General features: G+C 41.1%; 1 protein-coding gene across 2 annotated transcripts in view; it reads right to left on the bottom strand.

Annotated features, from left to right (window-relative positions):
- Umad1 (UBAP1-MVB12-associated (UMA) domain containing 1) overlaps positions 1-23,531 on the bottom strand; it is a 147,611-nt gene extending 124,080 nt beyond the window's left edge. For both annotated transcript variants that reach the window (XM_038319664.1, XM_038319665.1), the window contains exons 1-2: positions 23,423-23,531; positions 17,783-17,918 (exon numbers count right to left, since the gene is read on the bottom strand). In XM_038319664.1, the coding sequence (XP_038175592.1) occupies positions 17,783-17,918; positions 23,423-23,470 (184 nt within the window). In that variant the 5' untranslated portion in view covers positions 23,471-23,531. The remainder of the gene's footprint in view (positions 1-17,782; positions 17,919-23,422) is intronic.
- Between the last annotated feature and the right edge of the window lie 637 nt (positions 23,532-24,168).

The raw sequence follows: 24,168 nt of genomic DNA, 5'->3' as shown, positions 1-24,168 counted from the left end.
CCCAGATGAGAAATAAATCTCTGTTCTAAGTGTCCAGTCTACAGTACTCCACTATTGGAACACGAACACCATCCAAGGGCAATTGGAGGTCACCTATAAGTGTGCGCCTTGAAAAGTATCCCATTGTGTATATGGAAGTTTCTGTCCCGCCTGGTCCGGCAGTCAATCAGTCCCAAAGTCCCACACAGTCTTATATTAATTATAAACTGCTTGGCCTATTAACTCAGGCTTATTATTAACTAGCTCTTACAACTTAAACTAACCGATAATCCTTATCTACATCTAGCCATGTGCTTGGTACCTTACTCAGTGCAGCATTCTCATCTTGCTTCCTCTGCATCTGGGTAGTGACTGCAGACTGAGCCTTTCTTCTTTCTAGAATTCTCCTAGTCTGATTGCCCCTTCTGTGCCAATGGCTTACTAGTAAGTAAAATATCACAAGGGAAAAATACTTCATTACTGTTTCATTTCACTTTACCTTACCTTGGGAATTTATTTTTAACAACAGATTGCTAGATATGATCTATGAATAAACAAATAAAACCCTCATTTCTAAGACTTAAATCTGTAGTTGGGAGTCCAGTACAGAGGTTTTCCCATGTGAATCCATCTTCTCATGTACTCAACTAATGGTTACCAAACACCTGACATTTGAAAAGCATTTTACAACTACTAAGATCCAGTGCCTCATGAGCTGTGGTTCCCCAGCGGTTCTAGAATTAGAAAACATGTCAGCCTCCTCGAAATCTAGCTGTGGGGCTAAATATGATGAGCCTACAGGAATTTAAAACTAAACCATTTTCAAAACGACCTTAGAGACTGGAGCATCTCAACCATAGACCACCCTAGGGGTCAATTCTCCAGCAGTGTCTCAAGTGAAACTTTCCAGTCCTCCTCTTTACTACAGCCTGGTGCCACTACTTTTAAACAGTTGAATGATTTTACTATTTTAATACAAGTACAAACTAAACACCTCTGTACTTCTAATTCATAAGTTCTTATAAAACTCTAAGCTTAAGCTATGAGTGATTAAAACACAAATATATTTAACTTTGAAATCAAAAGTAGGAAAAATGAATCTAAGAGACCCCAAAGCTGATTCTAGATAGGCATGGTAGCTCATGCCTATAACTGCAGCACCTATTAATGCAAAACAGGAGAAGATCACATGTCCAAGGCAAGGCTGGATACAGAGTGGGACTGTCTCAAAAAAAAAAAAAAAACTAAGCAAGCCTAAGGGGCTGGTTTGGTCAGTAAGGAGCTTGTCTCATAAGCATGGGGACCTGAGTTCGAGACCCAGAACCAATATAAAGAAAGTGAGGTATGGTAGTGTTATACCTGTAAGCCTGGGCAGCACCAGGAGGACAGAGACAGGAAGACCCTTGGAGCTCACTGCCCAGTCTATCCTACTTGGGGCGTCCCAAGCCAACGAGAGGCCCAACCCTACTCCCCCAAAAAGGTGAATGATAGACAACTTGAAGCTGTCCTTTGTTCTCCACATGCAGATGCATAAACATACACACCAAATGAACCAGCCACAACTATTTATATTACCTTATTAAAAACAAAAAAAATGGGCATGGTGAAAAGAAGCGGCAGAAGGAAGTGAGCAAGTATATGGGGGAGAGATGGGAGAGAAAGAAGCAAGCAAATATGTCGTGGAGAGATGGGAGAGGAAGAGAAATCAAGTGGTCTATGCACCATGAAGAGAAGCAGAACTGGAGGAACACCCTGATGTGAGCGTTCTTCGAAGTCACCTGAGACCTTGGTGATGTGTAGGCCCCTGATGTGGCCAAGAGCCATGTCTGGATCCGTGGTCCTGGGGCAGCCTAGGTTTGCATTGATGTCAGTGGCCCATACTTCCACCGAGGGTTATGAGGATGTGTGGGATCTGTACTGCACCTGGAAGCCATGTTGATGCCCAAGGGCAGCCCTGAGCTGGCTCCACCCCCAATAAGCCACCACATGATACCAGAGGTAATATGAGCTTGGGAGAGTTGGCACACACTGCATGAATGCAGGGGAGCCAGTCCTGTCCCTCGCATGGGCAGCACAAGAGACTTGGTTGGTCCTGGTGGTGCGGTAGTGGGAGAACTGGCACTACAGGACTGGTGTGGGAGAGCCAGCCCCGCCCCACGCTGGAGAAGTGCAGGAGAGCTGGCAGCAATGGCACTGGTGTGGGTGAGCTGGCCTTGCCCCTCGCCTCGATGGCACTGAGGATGAAGGAGAGCTGGCCCAGCGGGCATGGACTTGGGCGAAAGCTGGTTCCGCCCCTCACCTGGCCAGAGCAGGCCTGGTAGTGTGGATGCAGGAATGCTGGCAGGCTGACCAACACAACTGGGCCCACACACAGATCGGGCTTTGAGTGGATCCACCCCAACATCTTCCCCATGGAGCTGATTTCAGTTGTACACTCTAACAATCAAATGAGCAATCCCCAGCAAAGGAGTCTAATCCAAGACCTTCTCACAGAGAAGACCTCGTCTCTCTCCTATGAAGTACCCGGAGGAGCGTCAGCATTTTCATCCAGGCACACTTTGGTCTCATCAAGCAGGAGCCCTTTAAGCTGCTGAAGAGCTCCGAGTTGCACTTAAACCGGGGGTGCTTACCCGGAACACGGGGCGTGTGTGAGGCACCTGATGATGAAAATGCGTGCAGTTTACTGCTGGACACTTCGGAACAGAGAGCGCTCTACACTAAAATACCCACATCTGTCTGATAGACACACTGACGACAAAATCCACAGGACCATAAGGTAACACCGGCAAAAAAAACAAACAAACAAACAAAAAAAACCAAAACAACAACAACAAAAAAACTAAACAACCAAAATCCTTCTTAGTGGTCCTAGCAGATACATGGTTGTTTCACAACAAAATAAGAGGGAAGACATTTTGAAGGCTATAGTAAAACAAAGGCACAATAACTTTTCCAATCAGATTTTATGTTGGCCTTTTAAGTCTCTTAACAAGAAGACGTAAGATAAGCCACTTTAAGGAAAACCTTCTAAATAAATAGCTATGTTTCACAGGCCTTTTAGAACTGATGTAATGTTGTAAATTGCCTCACAGCAGTATCTGTGTGTGTGTGTGTGTGTGTGTGTGTGTGTGTGTGTGTGCACGTTCATGCATGCCCAGGGATACAAGCACTACACACTCTGGCACATCAAAAGGGCAGGTACGCAGCTCACTGAAAGGGACATCCTTTGTGAAGATTTCAGAAGACCCTCCTAGGAAAATGTACCAAGATGGGAATGGACATCGACGCTGGTGCAGAGAGAGGGTGTTCGGTGAGCTCAGTTATGTCATGGCTGGTTCCACTTCATGTAGTCAAAGGCCCAGGAAAAAAAATCAATAAATCAGAGACCAGTTTTATGCCAGTCTTATCACATTTGAAATGGAATATCCATAATGAGCAGTCCTTAAAAGGGCTTGGGGTGTCACAGTCTAGGCTGATAGACCCCTACTGTGGAACTAATAAGGATAAACCAGTTGGTGAGGGCCCATGACCCCTATTCTGAGTGACTCCAAGCTCAAACTATATATGATACATATATAAGAATAATATTTTAAAAATCTTTATAGAGTGCTTCACTCAGCCTGAATATGAGTCATTTTCTCCGTATGAGTGAGAGCTACTGGCTACAAATGAGGACTCGCCTTGAGATCCACAGATTTCAGACAGTTGACATGGGTTATCAGTCAGGTGGCGGGGAGGAAATACACTTTCCCATGATGACATGGAACCTAAACTTACATAACTTTGCTTATCAAATTCAAACAACAAGTTCATCATTTCCAAATCAGACATCATGACAAGTTCCAGAAGCTAAGATGAGTCTCACAAAGTTTTTTTTTTTTTTCCCCAAAATGTCTTCATTTTACACTAGGGCACATTCGGTAAGATCCCATGTAGCTTTGTAACTGCCTTCACTGTACACACCACAAATGGCAGCACAGTAGGTACTGACTGTCTTTAAAACTGATTGTTTTAAAAAAGAAATCTACTTAAAGTTAGTGAGGAAGCCGACATGTCTGCAATTCTAATATATGGGAGGTGCAGGCAGGAAACTGTCAGTTTAAGGCCAGTTTAATCTGGTAAATTCTAGACTAACCTCAGCTACATAGCAAAACTGTCTCTCTTCTCTCTCTCACACACACCCTGTTCAACAACAAAAATTCCCTGATGATCTTGACTTTAAGAGTGAATCTCAGGCTGGCAAGATGGCTCAGGGGGAGAAGGCACTTGCTGCCGAGCATGGTGACCTAAGTTCAGTTCTTGGGACCTACACGGTGGAAGGAGATCACCAACTCCTACAAATACTCCTTTTACTTCTCCATACACACCACGATTTCTGCATGCTCACATACAGACATGTATGCATACATACGTACATATATGTAATGAAAATTTTATGAAAGAGACTGAGTGTCACCAACTTCAGGGCAAAAAAAAATGCAAACCCAACTATTAGTTTATTACACGGCAAGTGCCCTGTATAAAGGCCAATGGTCCATATCAATCTTTCACACTCGTGCCTTTTAAATCTATAAAATACAATGTACAAAATGCTGTTGAAAATATTGAAAATTAAACATTACAGAAGACACATGTAGAAAAAGAAAAAAACCTAAAGATGACATATTAATACCAAAATAGGATACAAAAGACGCCATATCTGTGTAGAACAAAAATGACTGTTGATGGTCCTTGCAGAGGTGCACAAGCTCAGAGCAGAATTTCTTCACTCTGGTACAAGAGGGTCATATTCTGCTGGCAGGAACTGAATGTGTTAGAGCAGTGATTACCAAGGACTGTGAAGAGCCCGAATATTCCTGCTCTGAGACTAAACACTCAGGATGTTTTAGACAGAAACGTGACAAAAAAGGGCACAGCCGAAAAACATGCAGCAGGAAAAAAAAAAAAAGTTAATTGGACAGCATCGATTAACAACCCTGCAGTCTAGAAAGTTAGCAGATGTTAATTCTTCCACACCTTTCTTATCTGATGGAGCATAGCTATTGTATGTTATAAATCAAACCTCAGAACTGATTGAGCCTTAGAATCCTACATGATATAAACTGTGGTGAAGAAAATGTTGTCAATAAATAAACAAACTGGTGTATGCTTTCCTGGAAGAGACCAACGGTGTTTCTCTCCATTGGCAAACCAAGCCCAAATCTTTCTTAGAAATGTTCTGATACGATGCAGACAAATAAATTTCCAATTATGTATCAATGCTACCCCACAGGTATAGGACACCAAAGAGTCTGCTATTTTAAGTTAAAATTTGTCCAATAAATAAGCTGAAAAAAATAGCTTACTTCAGTCAATAAAATATTAACTGACAGTCCAGATCAATTGATAAGAGCAGTAATTAAAAGAGAGACCACAGAGGCTATAGAGATGGTTCAGTGGGTAAGAGTACTTGCTGCTTCCAGGACCTACACCATAGCTCACTACTGTCTGTAACTCCAGTCCCAGGGGATAGAAGCCCTTCTTCTGACCTTCCTGTGACACCATGCACAGAAGCACTAGCACATAACGTTTAAAAAGAGAAAACTAGTTTAAATTTAAAAGGGGGAGAGGATCTCACAGGTTGGTAAGATGTCTCTAAGCTATCCTAGCAACTATGTCAGAAGATCAGGCATTTCCTTATAACCCATCACTGGGGAGCAGAGCTTCCCTAAGGTTGACTCCTGGCTTTCAGATGCACATGTGTGTGCATATGTACTCATAGTCCCATGACCGCACATGTGCTTTACACACACACACACACACACACACACACACACACACACACACACTTTATAAATGAATAAGGGAACTTAAAAATAATAAAATGAAGAAAGAGATATCATCCCTCAGTAGAAAAGATCATTCAGATAACTGGCATTTTAAGATAGCATTTCAACTTAATTAACTAAGCAGTTAAAACAAAACCTACTGTAGAGGAAAAAAAATTACATATACTTAACATTAATTTGCAGTAATATAATTAAAGATTTCAACTTCAAACTTGAAGGCGGGTGAAACGGCTCAGTAAATAAAAGTATTTATTTGCCTGGGAGGCATAATGACCGGAACCCCTGGAACCCCTGCCAGAAAGCTGGAAGCAGCTGAGTGTGCCTGTGTTCCCACACTCCTACTGTGAGATGGGAGGTAGAGCAAAAAGAATCACCAGCAAGTCTGAAGGCCAGTTAGAAGGGAGTATCCAGCATGATAGAAACAATATTATGCTGAGAAGGTCAAAGGTGAGACCAGATGCCAGAAAGGTATCCTCTGCTATGTCCACGTGCCATAGCGACCACAAACACACACACACAGCTGTACTTACACATGTACACATCACAAATGTGTGTACTCATATACATGATAACAAGACAAACATAAGTTCAAAAAAAACTTTAAACTGAAAATTTCAGAGAAATATCTTGCAAGTTAATTTAAAGAGATGAATAACAAACATTTCTATTATCAAAATTGCTAAATTACTAAAATTATGATAAAAATTATCACAAAATAAATGGCATAATTTTGTATAACCTGTTAAAATATAAACATTTCAAAATATAGTGAAACCTAAAACTCTGGCTAGCTCCCCAAGATAGTTTTCTCACCCTTGTAAATTACTAAATTATTAGAGAAGAAATGAGAAGTTTGAGATTTTCCTATACTATAGCTTATATCTATCAAATAATGTAAGAATTGCTATAAACATCTTAGAGAATTAAAAAACATTTACCGAGAATCTGTAAAACATACAACTTCAACAGTAATAAATGAGCTAAATCACTTGCCGTCAAAAACACTAACTGTAGCGTCTTTATAAGCTACAGTTGTCTACGTCTCAAAGATAAGTAACTCAAAGTGTAACTACTGAAATTACATCTGCTTTGCTAAAGTCTAGGACACACTGTCAACGTACTCTCCCAGCCGGACTATACAAATACAGATCCCCACGAGCAGCAGCTGAACTGTGCACACAGCATCCTAACCAGTCATCTGCTTTTCCTGACTGTCCCTCAGTGCAGCTCTTCCTTCCTAGGGGGGCTTCCTCTTTTTACTGTCTAGTTCTGAGGAATACAAGTAAAATAACGAATAATTCCCAATGTCACTGCTACCTCCCCCGATTCTGCCTCTGTTTCTATCCAAGCCACTTTTCTTTTAGAGTCTAGACGTACCTCCCCATTAACAACGATAACCAATGCTCCCTTCTCTACTTACTGACTTACTTACACATGCTTTCAGGAGACCAAAAATAGAAGATTAGACTATTATATGTGCTACTATAACAGAATCCTGGTGATGAGGTAATTTATAAAGAACGGGGACTTACTTCTTATGATTGCAGACCAGAAGGCCTCAGGCTGAGGAGCTGACATATACTATGGACCTATCTCATGCACTGTTCCATAGCAGGGGGGTGAAAAAAAGGAAAAAACAAAACAAAAGAAAAAGAGTCAGGAAGAAAAACACATCTTTTGATCGACAGCCTAGTTTATTTTACGTAACTAAACACCTGAGGCCAGGTAGTTTATAGAGAAAAGAGGCTGGCTTATCTACACCATCCATTTGCTCATGCCAATGGCCTCTGCCTGTCCAGAGCATAGTGGAAGGTATGACAGCGCGTTCCTGCGAAAGCAGCTACAACATGTGGGCTGGAGAAGCCCATGGTGACAAAGGGAGCAAAAGAAGAGAAGCCTTTCTTCATGATTTGTTCTCACAGTAAATCAGCTGGTCTAGAGCATCTCATGAAAGATAAGCGTTAACCCTCTATGAAGGAGGTGCCTTGTCTTAATCTCCTCTCATTGGGCCTGTTAACTATCCACCACCTATCAGCACAACCAATTTCACTCCTGCAGTCAAGTCCATAAGCACATAAATCTTTAAACTATGTCCAAACTGGGGGCTGGAAAGATGGCTCGGCACTGGCTGCTCTTCCAGAGGACCCAGTTTCAATATCCAGCACCCACCTGGCGGCTCACAGGCATTTGTAACTCCAGGTCCAGGGGATCTGATGTTCTCTTCTGGTCTCTGAGGGTACCACACTAGTGTATGGTAAACAGACAAGTGCAGGCACTTTAAAAAAATCTTTAAACTATGTCCAAACTATGATAATCAAAATCCATGTCCATGCTCTACTCCAAACATTTACATCATTAATTCCCCATTAGTTCAGAAAGCAGAACCTTTCTGATCTAATTGCCTTAAAGTCACAGGCGACTGGATTTCCAATAAAAGCACTGGGGAGCTAAACTGAGCCCATAGGGAGAGTGACATTGGGAGAGATATAAGACTAGGAGACAAAAGTTTCTTCTCACAACATCTGCCAGTGTAGGGTTTTATCATGTGGGTCTCAATACTACATAGCACCAGGGTTCTCAACCTTCCTTCGGCTTTAACATTTTAATACAGTTCCCCATGTCGTGGCGACCCCCAACCATAAAATTACTTTCACTGCCATTTCATAACTGTACTTTGGATACAGTTATATCATAATGTAACCTGTGGCATCTCCAGCGGCAACCCCTGTGAAAGGGCCTAAGCGGTTACGAGCTCCGGTTGGAGAACCCCTGCGTGTCGTAGAGCTAGCAGCTCCTTCTCAGCCTAACTCTCCCCCAAATTCCACCCGTATGTCAGTTTTAAGATCTGTTACAGCTGTAAGTTTTTCTCTATATATTTTTAAGAGAAATTTAGAAGTTTAGTAAGAGAGAAGCTGGGGCTACTAGTCAGGTTAAACTGCCATATGCCTTTTGTTTGATAACTAGTCAAACAAAACATTGAAAAGAATTCAATGTATATGAGAAAACATTTAGTACCATTGAGGTAGTCTAACAGAGACTAGGGCAATTGAAGGATTTTTCAATCTTTTTAAATCTATAAGGGTATCAGTAAAATGCAGTGCTATTTAAAAACTTTAAAGAGATAAAAGCCCAATTTAACTCCACATTCATCAGAGAAGGCATCTCACGCAGTAAGAACACCTGGAATATGTAAGATGGAAAAGAAGATAAATGGAGAGAAGGCCCATCTTTGCCTTCAGAGCAATCTCTACACACAGTGCTGTTAGGCATTCAGTCAAAAGTATGCACTGAAATTTTCTTAAACTGTAATATAAAACTATCACATTAAACAAAATTATGTAATCATATTTCTAATTTTAAATTTTAATTACTGTTCAATTTATTTTAATGCATACATTATAAAACAGGATATAAAATCAAGACCATAACACAAATATCTGAAGAAAAGAACATGCGTGAGCAATACTGGCCTCTGGCAGCAGCTTCCTTTAGAGCCATTTGCTCCTCATGAACACGCCGTGCCTGCATAAGAGTCGCCTATATAGTGTTGCTGTTTTTCTACAGCTAACAGAAAATTTTAGAATGAAAAGCATGAAATCCTGAGTCTTGTTTGTCCTTGAACTGTGAGAAGATCACACTACTCAGTATGGACAGCGCAATGCCTCTCCCTGACTTCAGGAAGGTGCACACAAGTCGTCCTTGAGAAATACCATTTGTATCACACTGAACTCTACATGCCTCAAGATCCTGGAACCTTGGAGACCTAAAGGAGCTGAGAAAACTTCATACTGCTGGGGCACAGGAAGCATTTAAATATATCCTAACTGAGAATATTAAACATATTTGGATGTATTAGCATATTTTTATAACAGGTATAAATCATAATTAAATTTCTACGGTGACATATTTAACCCAGCTTTAGTAATAAAAAGAAGATGGCAAGAAGATGCCTCGCAGTAGAAAGAGCATTTCCACTATAACTGTTTCAAATGTCATTTTGGCCTTTTTTTCTAATTAGGTAGCTCTATTTTCTATTTACCAGAATTAGAAAAAAAATTATATACTTTCAATTACTTTGCAATATGTAACTATCAAACAAAAATACTTAGATGTGAGGTTGCTGGAAATTATTAAGATTCCTTTAGCCTTAAAATTATCATATATGCTGCTTCATACTTACTTTTTAATGAAGAAATATTAAATTTATAGCTCAATTTATGATGAAATACTAAATACTTTAAAATGTTTAGCATCATTTTAAAACACTTCCTTATAACGTGATATATTGAGAATTATTAATGTATAATTCAAATAAACTGTGGTAATGTTAACTTCAAAAAGAAACCATCTGGCAGGGAAGTGGTGGCGCTCGCCTTTAATCCCAGCACTCGGGAGGCAGAGGCAGGCAGATCTCTGAGTTCGAGGCCAGCCTGGTCTACAAGAGCTAGTTCCAGGACAGGCTCTAGAAACTACAGGGAAACCCTGTCTTGAAAAAAAAAAAAAACCAAAAGAAAACAAAACAAAACAAAAAACAAAAAGAAACCATCTGGTTCTTTAGTCTCCCTCGGAGACGCTTACAGTAAAGGCTGAGTCCTGGGTGTGTCACCCTTGGGAATGCCGCCTCTTAAGAACACTGCACATCTCAGCTCGCTAGCGTCTCAGGTCTTTGCAGCATGCCCTTGCAGGGGATACTGGAGTCCCGTTCCCATCTTCCTCTCTTCTACTTTCCAGCTGGAGGTGTTTGTTTCAAAATGTGTAGTCCCATGTTGTGTAACTGCTGTTTCTCTGGCTTGTGTGTCACCCTAATGTGCATATATACCAAACACAGAAATGTGATCAACTTTAAATAATTTTTGGTCTTCACAGAATGATAGACGTTAACTTCATTTTTAAAGCTATTGCTAAATTTGAAATAAAAATTAAATCATTGATGCTTTAAATTGGAATAAACATTTCTTGCTGAATGGAGAATGAAATTCTCATGTCCTGGCCCATCAGAAACTATTTTTCTAGACAAGTTTAGCGTTGGTGACCCTGATCACTCTCTAGCAAAACAGCAACTTTCCAGGGGCCCTGATCGTTTTGCCTTTCCACCTGAGAACGCTTTCTTCTCCCACTCATCCCTTAGAGGAGAATGATTTCAGCAATCCTCAAACAGCTCCATCCCTACAAACCACCCATTTCACATTGTTAAAAGGATGCTAAGTATATCTTAATTAAGGGAGCCCTTTTAGGGTTGTCAAGAGATTCGACTCTAGAGGGGTTCCCAGGTGTCCAGGGAGAAGCCCCCAGCTACTTCCTTGGGCAGCTGAGGAGAGGGAGCCAGAAAAGGCCAGATCCTATAGTCATACTGATGAATATCTTGCATATCACCATAGAACCTTCATCTGGCGATGGACGGAGATAGAGACAGAGCCCCACTGGATTGAGCTCCCAAGGTTCTGATGAGGAGTAGAAGGAGGGAGAACATGAGCAAGAAAGTCAGGACCTTGAGGTATGTGTTCACTCACTGAGACGGTGGGACAGAACTAGCGGGAGATCACCAAGACCAGTTGGAATGGGACTGATGGAACATGCGATCAAACCAGACTCTCTGAATGTGACTGATGGTGGAGGAGGACTGAGAAGCCAAGGACAGTGGCGATGGGCTTTGATTCTACGGCATGGACGGGCTCTGTGTGAGCCTTGTCAGTTTGGATGCTCACCTTCCTGGACCTGGGGGAGTTGGGAGGACCTTGGACTTAACATAGTGTAGGGAACCCTGATGGTTCTTCAGCCTGGAGAGGGAGGGAGTAGGGGTATGGATGGAGAGGAGGAGAGGGAAGGGGGAGGAGGGGAGGAGATGGAAATTTTTAATAATATTTAAAAAATTAAATAAATTTTTTAAAAAAGGATGTTACGCTTCTCTGGCTTAAGTTCCAAGATTCCGTTTGGTGAGATGTAGGTTAGGTCTACACAACAGCAACTTCCTTAACAAACAGTGGAGTGGCTGGGTCCCATCAGGTTCCTCAGATGTTCAAACTCTTATAAAAACTCTTATAAAAAATGAGTAGCATTTGTATGTAGCCTAGACATATCATAACGTGTACTTTAAATTTGCTTTATACTGTTTACAAAACAAAATGCAATTTAGCACAAAAATAACTGCTATCCAATATATTTTCAGGGATAATCAAGGGCGAAACGTCTTGCATATGTTTAGTAAAGTCATAATTTTTCCTTATGGATATGGTACCTGCAGATGCAGAAAGCCAATTGTATTAGGAAGACTATCAGACAGTCCCTTAGGTCTCCCAACCCTACCAGAGCTACTTTGATAAAATACCCGTGCTTGGACATTTCCCTTAATGTGCTCTCTCTCATCAGATAGGAACAGTGTGAATTTTAAGAGAAAGCATGGAAACCAGTTATCACAACTTGTTAGTTAGTCTCTTAAGAAAGCCCGTGAGAAACTCTAGAGGAAGTCCTAGTATGATAAGCACACTAGCATTCCCCTGCTGACCATCTGAGTAAGCATCCTTCAGAACACGCTATCACAGTAATCCAGCCAATTCCATCTCCATCCCCACGGCCACACTAGAAATGAAATCTTAGCTATTGTTCTGAAATATCTGTCAGACAATCTACCCTAAAGACAACAGAGATGCGCACAACTAGACCAAGAAGTTACTGAGCGCTGGGAATGCATACTTGTGTAATCAACTTAACAAAACACTGCCCAAATGCTTCACTAGCTTAAAAAAGCTTCCAAATTTATCACATGCATAGATGACTTCATTTCTTCCAATTATGAAGCTTTTTGCTCTTTACTAGAAGTTATCCAAAATTTTTGTGTCTCACTTGCTTTTTATTTGTTTATGGTTCAAATGAAGTGGAAGAGAAACTGTAACACCCTGTTAAACGAGGGCTTTCTCAAGGCATCTTAATATATTTGATGCTGTACAGTTACTATCTCCTAGAGAGTGAGCCCTGCATGTCCTCTGGGATCATCTGCAGAGGGACTAATACCACTAGTATCTCAGCCAAACAGCGGGCCCATCTCATCAGATTCCAGTGATGGCTCCCAGGACCAGTGTATTCTCCAAGTGCTGCCTTCATGGGAAGGATCAGAAACACAGATGAAAGAGACAGAGTCCTAATTTACATGTAAGTCAACCAAGTCCATTGGGTCCCAGAAAGACTTCCCTATGACTGTATAAAACAGAAAGGTTAGCTCTGCCTCTCGGTGCAGCTGGCATCTTTCCCCTATTCTATACAATCAATCCTCTCTCGCTCTAAACATTCATAAAGATAGGAAGGGTAGTACTAGACCGAAATGAAGTAGCAATGAATACGAACATTCCACCCATTACACACAGCTCCACATTTTTTAATGGGAAAATAAGAACTTCCATTTCATAATGAAGTTAAGTAAAAAAAAAACCCTTGTACATTTGTTTTAGAATTTAAAGACCAAGAATAAAAAAAAATAGAGAGATCATTATGTTAAATTAAATGTATTTGAATGTTTCTGGATATCATTATGTAAGGACAAGATTAAATTACTTCTTAAACCCATGAATATATGTTTTAAGATCAGTGCATTTGTTTGGTAAGACAGGCGTAAGAATAGGAAGCCCGTGCTGAAAGCTGATTTAGTTTCTGCTGCTATAATTAATGGCTTCAGCTCAGCATAGAGTCAAAGTTACTTACTATCCCCGTTCTTAGAGTGTAAATCTTCACTGTGTACAGCTAGGTTTCCGTTTTCAAAAAAATGGAAAACAGAGATGAGACTACTTTTTTTTTTTTTTTTTTTTTTTTTTTTTTTTTTTTTGGTTTTTCAAGACAGGGTTTCTCTGTAGCTTTGGGGCTTGTCCTGGGCTTATTCTGTTGACCAGGCTGGCCTTGAAGTCACAGAGATCCTCCTGCCTCTGCCTCCTTAGTGCTGGGATTAAAGGCATGCGCCACCACTGCCCAGTGAGAGACTACCCTTTAAAGTCCTAACTAAAACTACAGGGGTCGTACTTTAAGTATTTTAAGTTAATTACAGAATGAGGAATGTAATCAGAAAGAACCTTAAAAACAACTGATTACTTTCGAAAATCTGATTTAATGCTTAAGCTATGTAAAAGAGGGAAACTAAGATACATATTTTCAATACCAATACTTAAAGAAGAAACCCAAGCGACTATGAACTACTAAAATAGTTTTAAATGCAGCTTTATAAAACAAGTAGCTTGATTGGAACTAAGAGTTCTCGTGCCTGCATGTACTAAAGAATGTAATGTTGTATTGTAACCCAATTCTTTTTGTCTCCACAATAGTTTGCTCGATTACATTCTGCCGGCTCCAAAATTATATCCAATATTTGATCAACAATATTAGTGCAGCAACAACAGTAATCTACATTATTTCCTTTCATTTCATATCCTATGATTTTGTCACTACTGTTTTCCCTATAACATAAAAAGCTAATACAGGCCTTTGTCCTGGTTTTGGATAGAATTATGTGCCAACATCTACGCAACACCCTTTCCTAATTTAAAATAACTACAAGGTTGCACATTACACTAGTAGATTTGTAATCAACTTAAAGATAATGTGTTAAAAGCACAATTAAATGTGTCATAACAGAAGAAGTCCTGGTAATTACAAACAGTGCCATGTTTGCTGGCTTTTAAACAGTCATGCAGAACTGTGAGAAATCGCCACCCAGTGATGCGAATGAAAACTGCAATTTGTTTTTGTGTAAAATGAGCCCCTGGGAGGATTACTTCAACTTCATTACCGAATGAACTCTGGCTGTCTTATGTAAATACAAACTGGCGACTCAAGGGAAAGGGTGTTTTCTACTGGCTCTACCCTCCCTTTATTCTCATTCCGCACACTCCTCAGGCTACACAAGCCAAGCTTTAGGAGTCTTAGTAAGGAACAGGGCTTTCCATAAGCACGAGCAACTGATTGTATATGAATACTCTAGATATTCCCATTATCGGGGCTTTGGTTCTGACTGAAGCCCAGATTTCAAGCCAACATTCAGCAGGAATACAGGAGAGGTGTTCTCCAGTAGAAAAAAGAGAGGAGATGTCACTGTTAGCCTTAAAAGTGCAATTTACTGTGACCTTCTTAGAAGCAGGTTATAAGATAATCTAACTGATTCTGAACAGACCATTTTGTCAGGAAATTGTTTCCATATACTTTTATCATTCCTAAACCAGAAGATAAAAAATAAAACCTTTAATATATCTACTTCAGACAACAATTTTAAAATCGTATGTAGATATATACTAAGTGGTTTGGTTTCTGTTTGTTTGTTTGTTTTGTTCCCCCCCACCACATGGTGTCTATATATATATAGCCCTGGCTGTCCTGAAACTTGCTTTAAAGACCAGGATGGCCACAAACTCAGAGATCCACCTGCCTTTGCCTCCGGGGTGCTGGGATTAGAGGTGTGCACCATTACAGCTAGTTATACTGAATGGCTTTAATGAAAATAAATGTATCCCTGCATTCATGTACTTGAACACTTGCTCCCCAGTAGGTGGTACTGTCTGGGAAGTTATGGAAGTTTAGGACCTGGTGCCTTGCTGGAGGAAGCGTGTGTGTGTGACAGCCTCACCTGACTCCTAGTTCCCTCTCCTTGCTTCCTGTGTATGACTGGAAAGTGAGATGTGATCCCTCGACTTCCCGGTCTGCCTCTGGCCACCCTGCTTTCCCTGCTGCTATGGACTCTGTCCCCTGGAACCATAGCCGAAATAAACTCTTTCTCATCTGAGCTGCTTTGGCTGTGGTGCTTCATCACCGCAACAGAAAGGTGACTAACACATATTCCAGAACACAACGGTGCGGCACCACCCATGCTAACAACCAACTACAATATCCCCCGTGCACCGCTTAAAACTACCTTTCAAAGTACCTCCATGCAGCACGTTGGGACTAAAGCAGGTGCCACAGAAATCCCTGCCAGAGGGACACAACAAAAAAGGGGCAGATTTCCAGAAGAAACAAGTTTTAAAGTTTGTCACTGTATTTTTACAGATAATACAACAATCCTAGTAACTGCCAGGACTGGCATCAAGAAAGTCAGTTAAATCCTTGAATGCCGACAGGTCACGGTGAAGACACTGACCGCTCTCCCCACCTCCGCAATGCGCACAGAGCGGCATCACCATCTACTGTGCCCCATTGTTAATGGTACACCACACTTCATACGCCTCTTGTTTCATATCAACTAAACAAGTGTAAGTTAAAAATTTCAAATGCTGATAGTGCAGCATTTAAAACCTGCAAGAGTACAGAGATTAAAAAGACAGGCTCTGGGATCAGATTACCTAGGCTAACTCCAGTTTTCTTAGACAAGGAGAAGAACCTGGAATACCAAGTTCTCTGTGTGCGGTGACAGCACCACCTCGCAGGTTATTCTAAGTATTTTGTGCACATCAATTTAATTCCACACTAGACCCACAGGGCAAGCACTGATAACATGCTCAGTGACACCCAAGACTGCTAAACAGCTTCCTGCAGCTAGAAACGCACAAGGTTTGAAGCCGGGACGTTAGCTCAAGGCTCCAGCTGTGGAGGCAGCATTCTTATTTGTACTTAACTGTGAACTGTAAACCCGGGCACTGCCCCCGAGGAAGAAGAAGATGATGTGACAGATGGAAAGAGAAACGAGGCAGGAAATGAGAGCATACAAATGATATTGGTTATAGCACGACACTTCAGGAGAGCTAACTAAGTCCACAGAACACCAGGTATGCATTTTTTTTCTTTTTTTGCAAGGAAATCAGTGAAGCTGGAAGCTTTGCATCTAAAACCAAACAGGGTTCACCAGAAACAAATCTCAGCTGACAGTTCCTGAGAGACAAGGAGGCCTTGGAACTCTGGTCTTGTTGGGACATATGAACTAGGTGTAATGCCAACTACACTGCATATTTTACTGTTTTTGTAGGATTATGATAGAAGTGATTCCTCTTCATAAGTCTCAAACAGAAACATACAGTCCTGGGAATACCAGTCATCTCAGTCTAAGATGATCCTGGGAAGGCTTGCTCAAAACACAGCATGTGAGCCTTTGAGAAAACTAGAGTGTGCCTAGAGCAGACAGAACAGCTGGTACCGAGCATATTAGAGTAATTAAGTCTTGGAAATTCCCTCAAGAAATAGCAAATCTGGAAGCATGTAAGACTTCAGAGTCTCAGAGATGCTTTAAACTCCAGTCTTCCTTAGACTAGGCAAGGCAGCCCACAGCAAATCAACTTTACCTGGTGAGGCAGGAGACTTGCAAAGTAGACACCTACTAGAGAAGCTGCAAAACAACCACTGAAACATCTGATGGAGGTCACACAAAAGCACAGCCACTGCCCATGGACAGACTTCCATGCTGGAGGCTGAAGAGGTAGGTGGTAGAAAGATTTAAGAAAACTCTACACACTGTATTTGACCTCACACACACAAGTGTGCCACTGCAATATTCTTGAAGTACACAGGGACAAAGAATAAAAATGCCATTTCTAATTATGAATAAACAAAAACTGAGTGAAGTTCTCCACATGTATCTGAAGTTTATAGAGATGTTTTCTTTTCAATAGGGAAAGAAATAGAAAACAGGGGTTGGAAAACCTGACTTAGTTGGAATAAATTCCTGAGAGAAGAATATATTGCCAAACTCCAAAAGACAACAGTCTCCAAGAGGCCTGAGGGTTTTCTGGAGTTTTGCTGTATGCAAATTCAGGAGGTGAGAGGAAAGGCAAGGAGCACCTGCAGCTTCCAGGAGACTATCACTGGGGCTGGCAGAGCCTGGCGGGCTGGCTGGCAAGGCACTTAACTCCTGACAGTAAAGGAAAGGTCAGAGAAGCAGTCTGATCCATGGTGCTTTCTAAATTACACACAACTTATTCTGAAATTTGAAAACCATTTAGAAATCGATCATATAATCACCAAACTATTTTTTAAAAGCATTCATCTAATTAGGACTTTGTTTCTTAAAGACTCACCTAAGAGGACAAATCCATCTGCTTCTGGCTCTGATACGGAGGGCTTTCTGGATTCTGCTTCTGGCTCTGATACGGAGGGCTTTCTGGATTCTGGAGGCTTTCGGAAGAAGTGGAACATAGCCACTACTGCTGCTGTCTGAAACAGACATTCTGTGTGAGGTCATCTTAAAGGGACAAAACTCCTGTCTTTCTGAGCAAGTCTGTCACAGAGGCAGCACAGTAACAACTCTGAGGTGGTCTACTGCCAGACTTAAAGCCATCGAACTCTCTCTAGATATTAGAAGATAAAGGTACAAATCAAGATATATGTTTATAGTCGAAAATCTGTGTCTTGAGAGTTCACAGTGCAATCACTATCCCTTTCTAAGGGTGCAAAAAACATGTAGGAAAACGCTCCATTTTCCTGAATATATCTTTAGATACCACCTGAATCTAAAGAATTTCACAAACCACAGAATAAATGTCACTTTGAAAGGAGGAAAAAGAAGACTTGTCTAGCCTACTTCACTGCCACACTTAACTGAAGCCACATAACGCCAAGGCCACTTAAAAAGAGCGGGAAAGATGACGCTGCAGACACCTTCACCCTTGGTTACCTGCTTCAGAAACTGTGCTGTACCCATTATAAACAGAAAAACCACTGCCATCCCCAAACTCTAATATAGACAAATCTTTATATCAGGCCTTCTTTTGGACCACCAACCAGCTCCCAAATGATAACTTCTAATATTAGTTAGGAATGCATGGCCTTAGCTTAGGCTCATTTCTTGCTGTTTCCCTTCATCTATGTTTTTCCTCGGGGCTTTCTACCTTTCTTTTCTTCTGTGTATCTTACTGCTTCTTGTGTCTGACTGGAGGCTGCCTGGCTTCTGGCCCCAGATGTGCCGCTCCCTTTCTTCATTATTCTCTCCTCCTCTCTTCTTCCTCCTAGACTCCTCCTCCTAACTGTTCTCTCTTCCATTCTGCCACCACAGGTGAGGCGCTGGCGACACTTCCGCAGCAGCACTGAACTCGTACTTTCGGGAAACCAGCTGTCAACAGCCTACAGTTCTGAAACAATCATTCGCAAGAGTGTGAACAGCACGGTGGTCCTGGTGACGGCGGCCATGGTAACCATGTCCACGTGAGGTCCTGCGCAGACTCCAGGCTCTTTCCCTGCTCTATTATTTTCAGTATTTTAAATATTATCTATAATAAGCAAATTTTACCATTGCAAAAGGGAAAATATCAAATTTACTCTTAAAAATCTATCATTTGCTAGCAGTGATACTTTTACTTTTCCTGAGCTAAGCTAGACTTGAGTCCTCCTAATAGGCAGACATGGGATCTCAGGGGTACAGTCACATTCTCAAGCCACAGACTGGGAGAAGAAACCTGCAAGTCACATGCTACACTTCAAGAAAGCTATGAATATTGATAGCATATTTGGGTATTATATAAACATTTTAGTTCACAATTATTAGAAAACCATCTCAAAGTTTTAAAGCAATTTGTGTTTGGACAGTTAATCTCTATGTAAAAAAACAAAAAACACTTCTTTATGTATTCAACACAACCAAAACATGAAGGACAGTGTACTCACTTCTAATGACAGACACTGACCACATTCAGCAGGTATGCCAGATGCTGGCCAGGTCAGATCTCAGGGCTCTGAAGTGGGGTTATGGTATGCATAATACAATTATTTTTTCTTACTAACTCAAGAATTTCTTTTAAAGTAATATCACCCACAATAAGATTAAAACATTAAGAAAACACAGATTTCTCAGGCTTATTATCTTTTTGATTTCACCAGACTCCTAGTTAATGTAACTATACTACAAGTGAAATTCCTGCATGACTGAAATACAGCAGCAGCCACTTTATGATAGAAGATATATATGTATATTTATAAACACATTTTCTTCTTTAAGCTTGTGCCAAAATTTTAAAAAATATGTAAATTTCACACTTCTGAAAAACTAAAATCCTAAACAATGTGTAATCCTCTTCTTCTGTAATGATACATTATGAAGTGCATAATTATGGAAATAAAATACAAATGTAGATAAAAGTTTACTAATTTCTACTGAGAAGTACCAAAATAGTATAGGGCTCTGCTCCAAGCTTTTTGCAGTTTTAATCTTAGATTAAAAAATGCTCTAAACAGCATAAATCACTTCCAAAAGATCACTACAAACTCCAAAAGCCCTGGAAGACTGCTCCTCAGGCCATGTGATGGGTAGAGCATCAATTCAGATGAAGCGGAAAAAAAAAAAAAGACTTGTGTAAAGCAAGGGTGTTGATAGGACATCAGAGAAATTAACCTCACTACATGGAGGGCCTGCTTGTCCGGGTTTCTGCCCTGCCTGGTCTCTGTCCTCTCACCAGGTCCCACAGCCGTTTAGCCCCAAGGAAAATTACACAGAGGGTCTACATTAGGTTATAAACTGATTGGCCCATTAGCTCAGGCTTCTTACTAACTCTTATAACTTATACTAGCCCATTATTCTTATCTATGTTAGCCACATGGCTAAATGTAACAACTAGACTAAGATAAGAAAGACCTGGGAGAAGGTGTACTGAAATGATAAGGAATATAGCTCAGTGACTCTCATTGTACAAAATGCAGCTAAAGAAGAGTCAGGAAAAAATGACCAACACATCCAGCAATAAAGAAAAGAGAGCAATTAAACTGAGTAAGAAAAGTAGGAAAGGACTTTTTAAGAGAAGATAAGCAATATAAAGAAGACGCCATAATGAGATCCACTCATTACTTTGTATGCTAACCTAAAAAATTCATAACAAAAAGAAAACAAATTGTTTTTCAATATGATTTTAAGGCATACTAGAAATTTAAATGTTATGAAAAAAAACTTAATTTTTAGGCAGGTGGGAGAGCTAGCCCTGAAGTCAGAAGTGGGGAGAGCTGTCCCATCCTGCCACCAGCTGCAAGACTTGGGAGAGCAGGTCCTGCACCTTATGTGGACAGCACAACAGAGGCAACCCCACTGGTAAGCCAGCCCTGATATTGTGAGCACGGAAGAGCTGTCCCCATTACTCACCCGTCATGTGGTGGCATGAGAGGGAGAGAGATGCCTCCCCTCACACACCCATCAACACCTGAGGCAGGTGGGAGATCCAACCCTGAGAACATGAGGGCAGGAGAGCTGGCCCCGCCCCCTGCTCTTGGTGGCAAGGAATGAACACAACAGGGCAATGCAAAAGACCTCATCCTGGTGGTGAGGACAAGGGAGAGTGGGTGGGCTGACCAACCCTGCAACTACCCAGAGCCAGAACCAGGATGATGGGTTGGCCCACCCCAGTGTCCACCCCATCTGTGATCTGCTGGAACATGTGAAAGGACCTGTCCTGCAGGACTTCCACAACACAGGACATCAGCAGAATAACCAAGAGGAGTTCCAATGATGGTCCAGCATCAATAGTGTAGCAGAAGCCAGAGGCCTTGAACCAGAGCAATCAACACTTTTAAGTAAAGATACATAGACAGAACAGTTTACTGCGTGACTCACTGTGCCACACTACAGCTTCCATGACAGGAAGCCCCCCTTGTTTTTTCTGTTCTTTTCTCGTTTTCCTCTAAAATTTCATGGGGGGTGGCACTGCAGGGGCAGAAGGGTAAAAGGCAGACACACAGGGATAGGAAATGAATGGGATTGAGAAACATGATATGAAAGACACAAAGAATAAATAAAAAGAAAGCTAAAAAAAGAAAACAAGCAAAAAACCTACTTTTTATAAGGAAGCAACTAGTTCAATTTTGTAAAATATTATGTTGCTTGACTGAATATTATACACATTGAACTGTACTCAGATAGATGATAACTTTAATTATAATTATAATATCTGAGTTATCCTCAGATGGACTTTTAATAGTCTGAATCTAATCAACAAAGAAACATTTCTGAAAAACTTTAGCTGTTCTAAGTCATTTCTGAGGACTGTCCACTTGTGGCTGTTTTGGCTATTCTGTAAATCTGCTGCAATAAGAGATACCCTGTAGAAAGCTGATAGACAAATAACCCCTGTTAATCAACATGATTCTGATAAAATGCAATTGTTGCCCTGGTATTAGTGGCCATAGAAAACTCCTTATTTGACCGCAAAGCTATGCTCTTTCTGTTTTCTGGTAGTCGGCTGCAGTAACTCACCATGTCCTCCTTCAGTTCAGTAGTCTTGGCAGAGCTCATATTCACGAGAGGCATGAATTCTTTCAAAATTCCTTCTTAAATACCAGTTAAATCACCAATTTGGATTTCCCAAAAAGTCGCCTCCTATTCTTCATTCTACTTAAGATTTTTTGTTTTGTGGTTTTTAAAATATTAGTTGAATGAGCAAAAGATAAAGATATTTGACAGAACAAACAAGAAAAGGCATTTCAGGTCACATCACAGATAAACTACACACAAAACAGGAAAACTATTAAACCACAATGGTAAAATAAATGTATTTTCTACTTCTCTGACTTATACTCACAGGCTGAATACATAAATAAACTGAGTAACTAAATATTACATCTAGCAGGGTTTATTTACAGTATGGGTGGGGAGGCACACGACATGGGAAACATACAGAAATCAGAGGACAGTTTGCAGGAATCAGCTTTCTCCCTCTACTGTGTGGTCCTCAAGGATGAAATTCAGGGAGTCGCATTGGCAATAAGAGTCTTTACATGGTTTTGTTGTTTAAAACTATAGATCCCAACCATATGGTCTCACTCAGTTGAAGCAAACTCAAACAAAAATCATCCTTTTTTTTCATGAATGAAATTGGGGCAAGAAGTGGAGGAGGAGGAAGAGAAGGCAAAATGATTATCCAAGAGCACTATTTACCACTAACTTATGTTTTGTGAGCCGTTGCTTTGAGCTACACCTGCTGGGTCATGATGGAAGGTACATTTTTTAGTTTGGGTAGAAAAGCCAAAAAGGAGGAGTCACAAAACCAAGCAGAACTAAACGGTAATATGCTATTGCTAGAGACGCCAGGCACGATGGTTGAAGAACAGGGAAATCAAGCAGGAACTAGGCTAGAAGCTTGCATCCTTGAGGCTAACTCTCACAGTACCCAGAGCTGCTCTGTGGGCCACTAGGGAAGGAAACCATCAACAGTCTTACCCACATGTGAACACTGTGAGTTACAAACCAACGTACCAGGCCACGTGTGCCCAGTGTTCCAACAGTGGCATGACTGCTATGGGGATCCCAACTGCTTTCTGATTAGAATTAAGGAACATGCCACAGGGTGATATTCCTGCCTGGACCTGGAACTCTGCTCACAAGTTCATGGCTGTGGAAGAAATAGGCCCTAAAGAGAAACCTGCTACTGTTAAGCTCAATCAACTTGATGTCAAATGAATTCTAAATGCACACGGTTATACCCAGAGGTAATTCCTGCACTCAGTTTGGGTCATAAAAGCTTCTGTTTGCAAGAGGTACGGCTAACACAGACTTATACTGGGAAAGTGCCAGTAATAAGTTACTGTGAAGTACACAGCTCCAAAGACGAAATCTGTATCAGCTCCACCAAGGCTCAGGGAACATGGTAGAAGACGGGAGTGGAAAGAGCTGAAGGATAGGAAAAGGTGCTATGCAATGCTGACCTCTGGAAATGGTGCGGTCATGGACCCTCCAGGGTGGTTACCTGCACGAGACCTGCCTGCAGAGGATGAGGCCAAGCAACATTCCTCATGGGTGGGGAAAGAGCTCATGAGTTCACTCCTCCCTCGGGAACTACGGCCAAATGATAGCTGAGGAAAGAGTACTTTCTTCAGTGGCGCCCAAACTCTCAGAAGTTACCCCAATCCCTGTTGGAAACAAATCAATGGGTCACAACAAGCAAGACACGAAAATTGGGGGTAGGCCTGTTCTGAAAGGGCTCAGCAGGAGTGTGCAGAGACGAGAAATGGAATAGTGCCAATGGCAAAATGACCCAAATCCACTATATACGAGTACCAAACCATCAAAGAGTAAACGTCTTTAAAGTTTCCAAAGTAATGACTATACCTGAGCTCTCACACACCCCTTAAACTTCTTAAAGAATTATCAGCTACATCCACCTCTTAAGTGTATAAACATAGCCACTGAAAATTTTAAAAGAAATTGCAAATAATTTATGTGTTGAAATAAAGCCTTCTATAACACATTAAGATATATATTCAATGAAACTAAACAGTATGCTTTACTGTTTTTTTTAAGATTTATTTATTTATTATGTATACAACATTCTGCCTCCATGTATGCCTGCAGGCCAGAAGAGGGCACCAGATCTCATTACAGATGGTTATGAGTCACCATGTGGTGGCTAGGAATTGAACTCAGGACCTCTGGAAGAGCAGCCACTGCTCTTAACCTCTGAGCCATCTCTCCAGCTCCCTAAACAGTGTGTTT

This window comes from Arvicola amphibius, chromosome 2 (genome assembly GCF_903992535.2).
Source record: "Arvicola amphibius chromosome 2, mArvAmp1.2, whole genome shotgun sequence".
Lineage (NCBI taxonomy): Eukaryota > Metazoa > Chordata > Mammalia > Rodentia > Cricetidae > Arvicola > Arvicola amphibius.
Note: the sequence above shows the minus strand (reverse complement) of the source record. Positions and strands in the feature narration are given on the sequence as shown.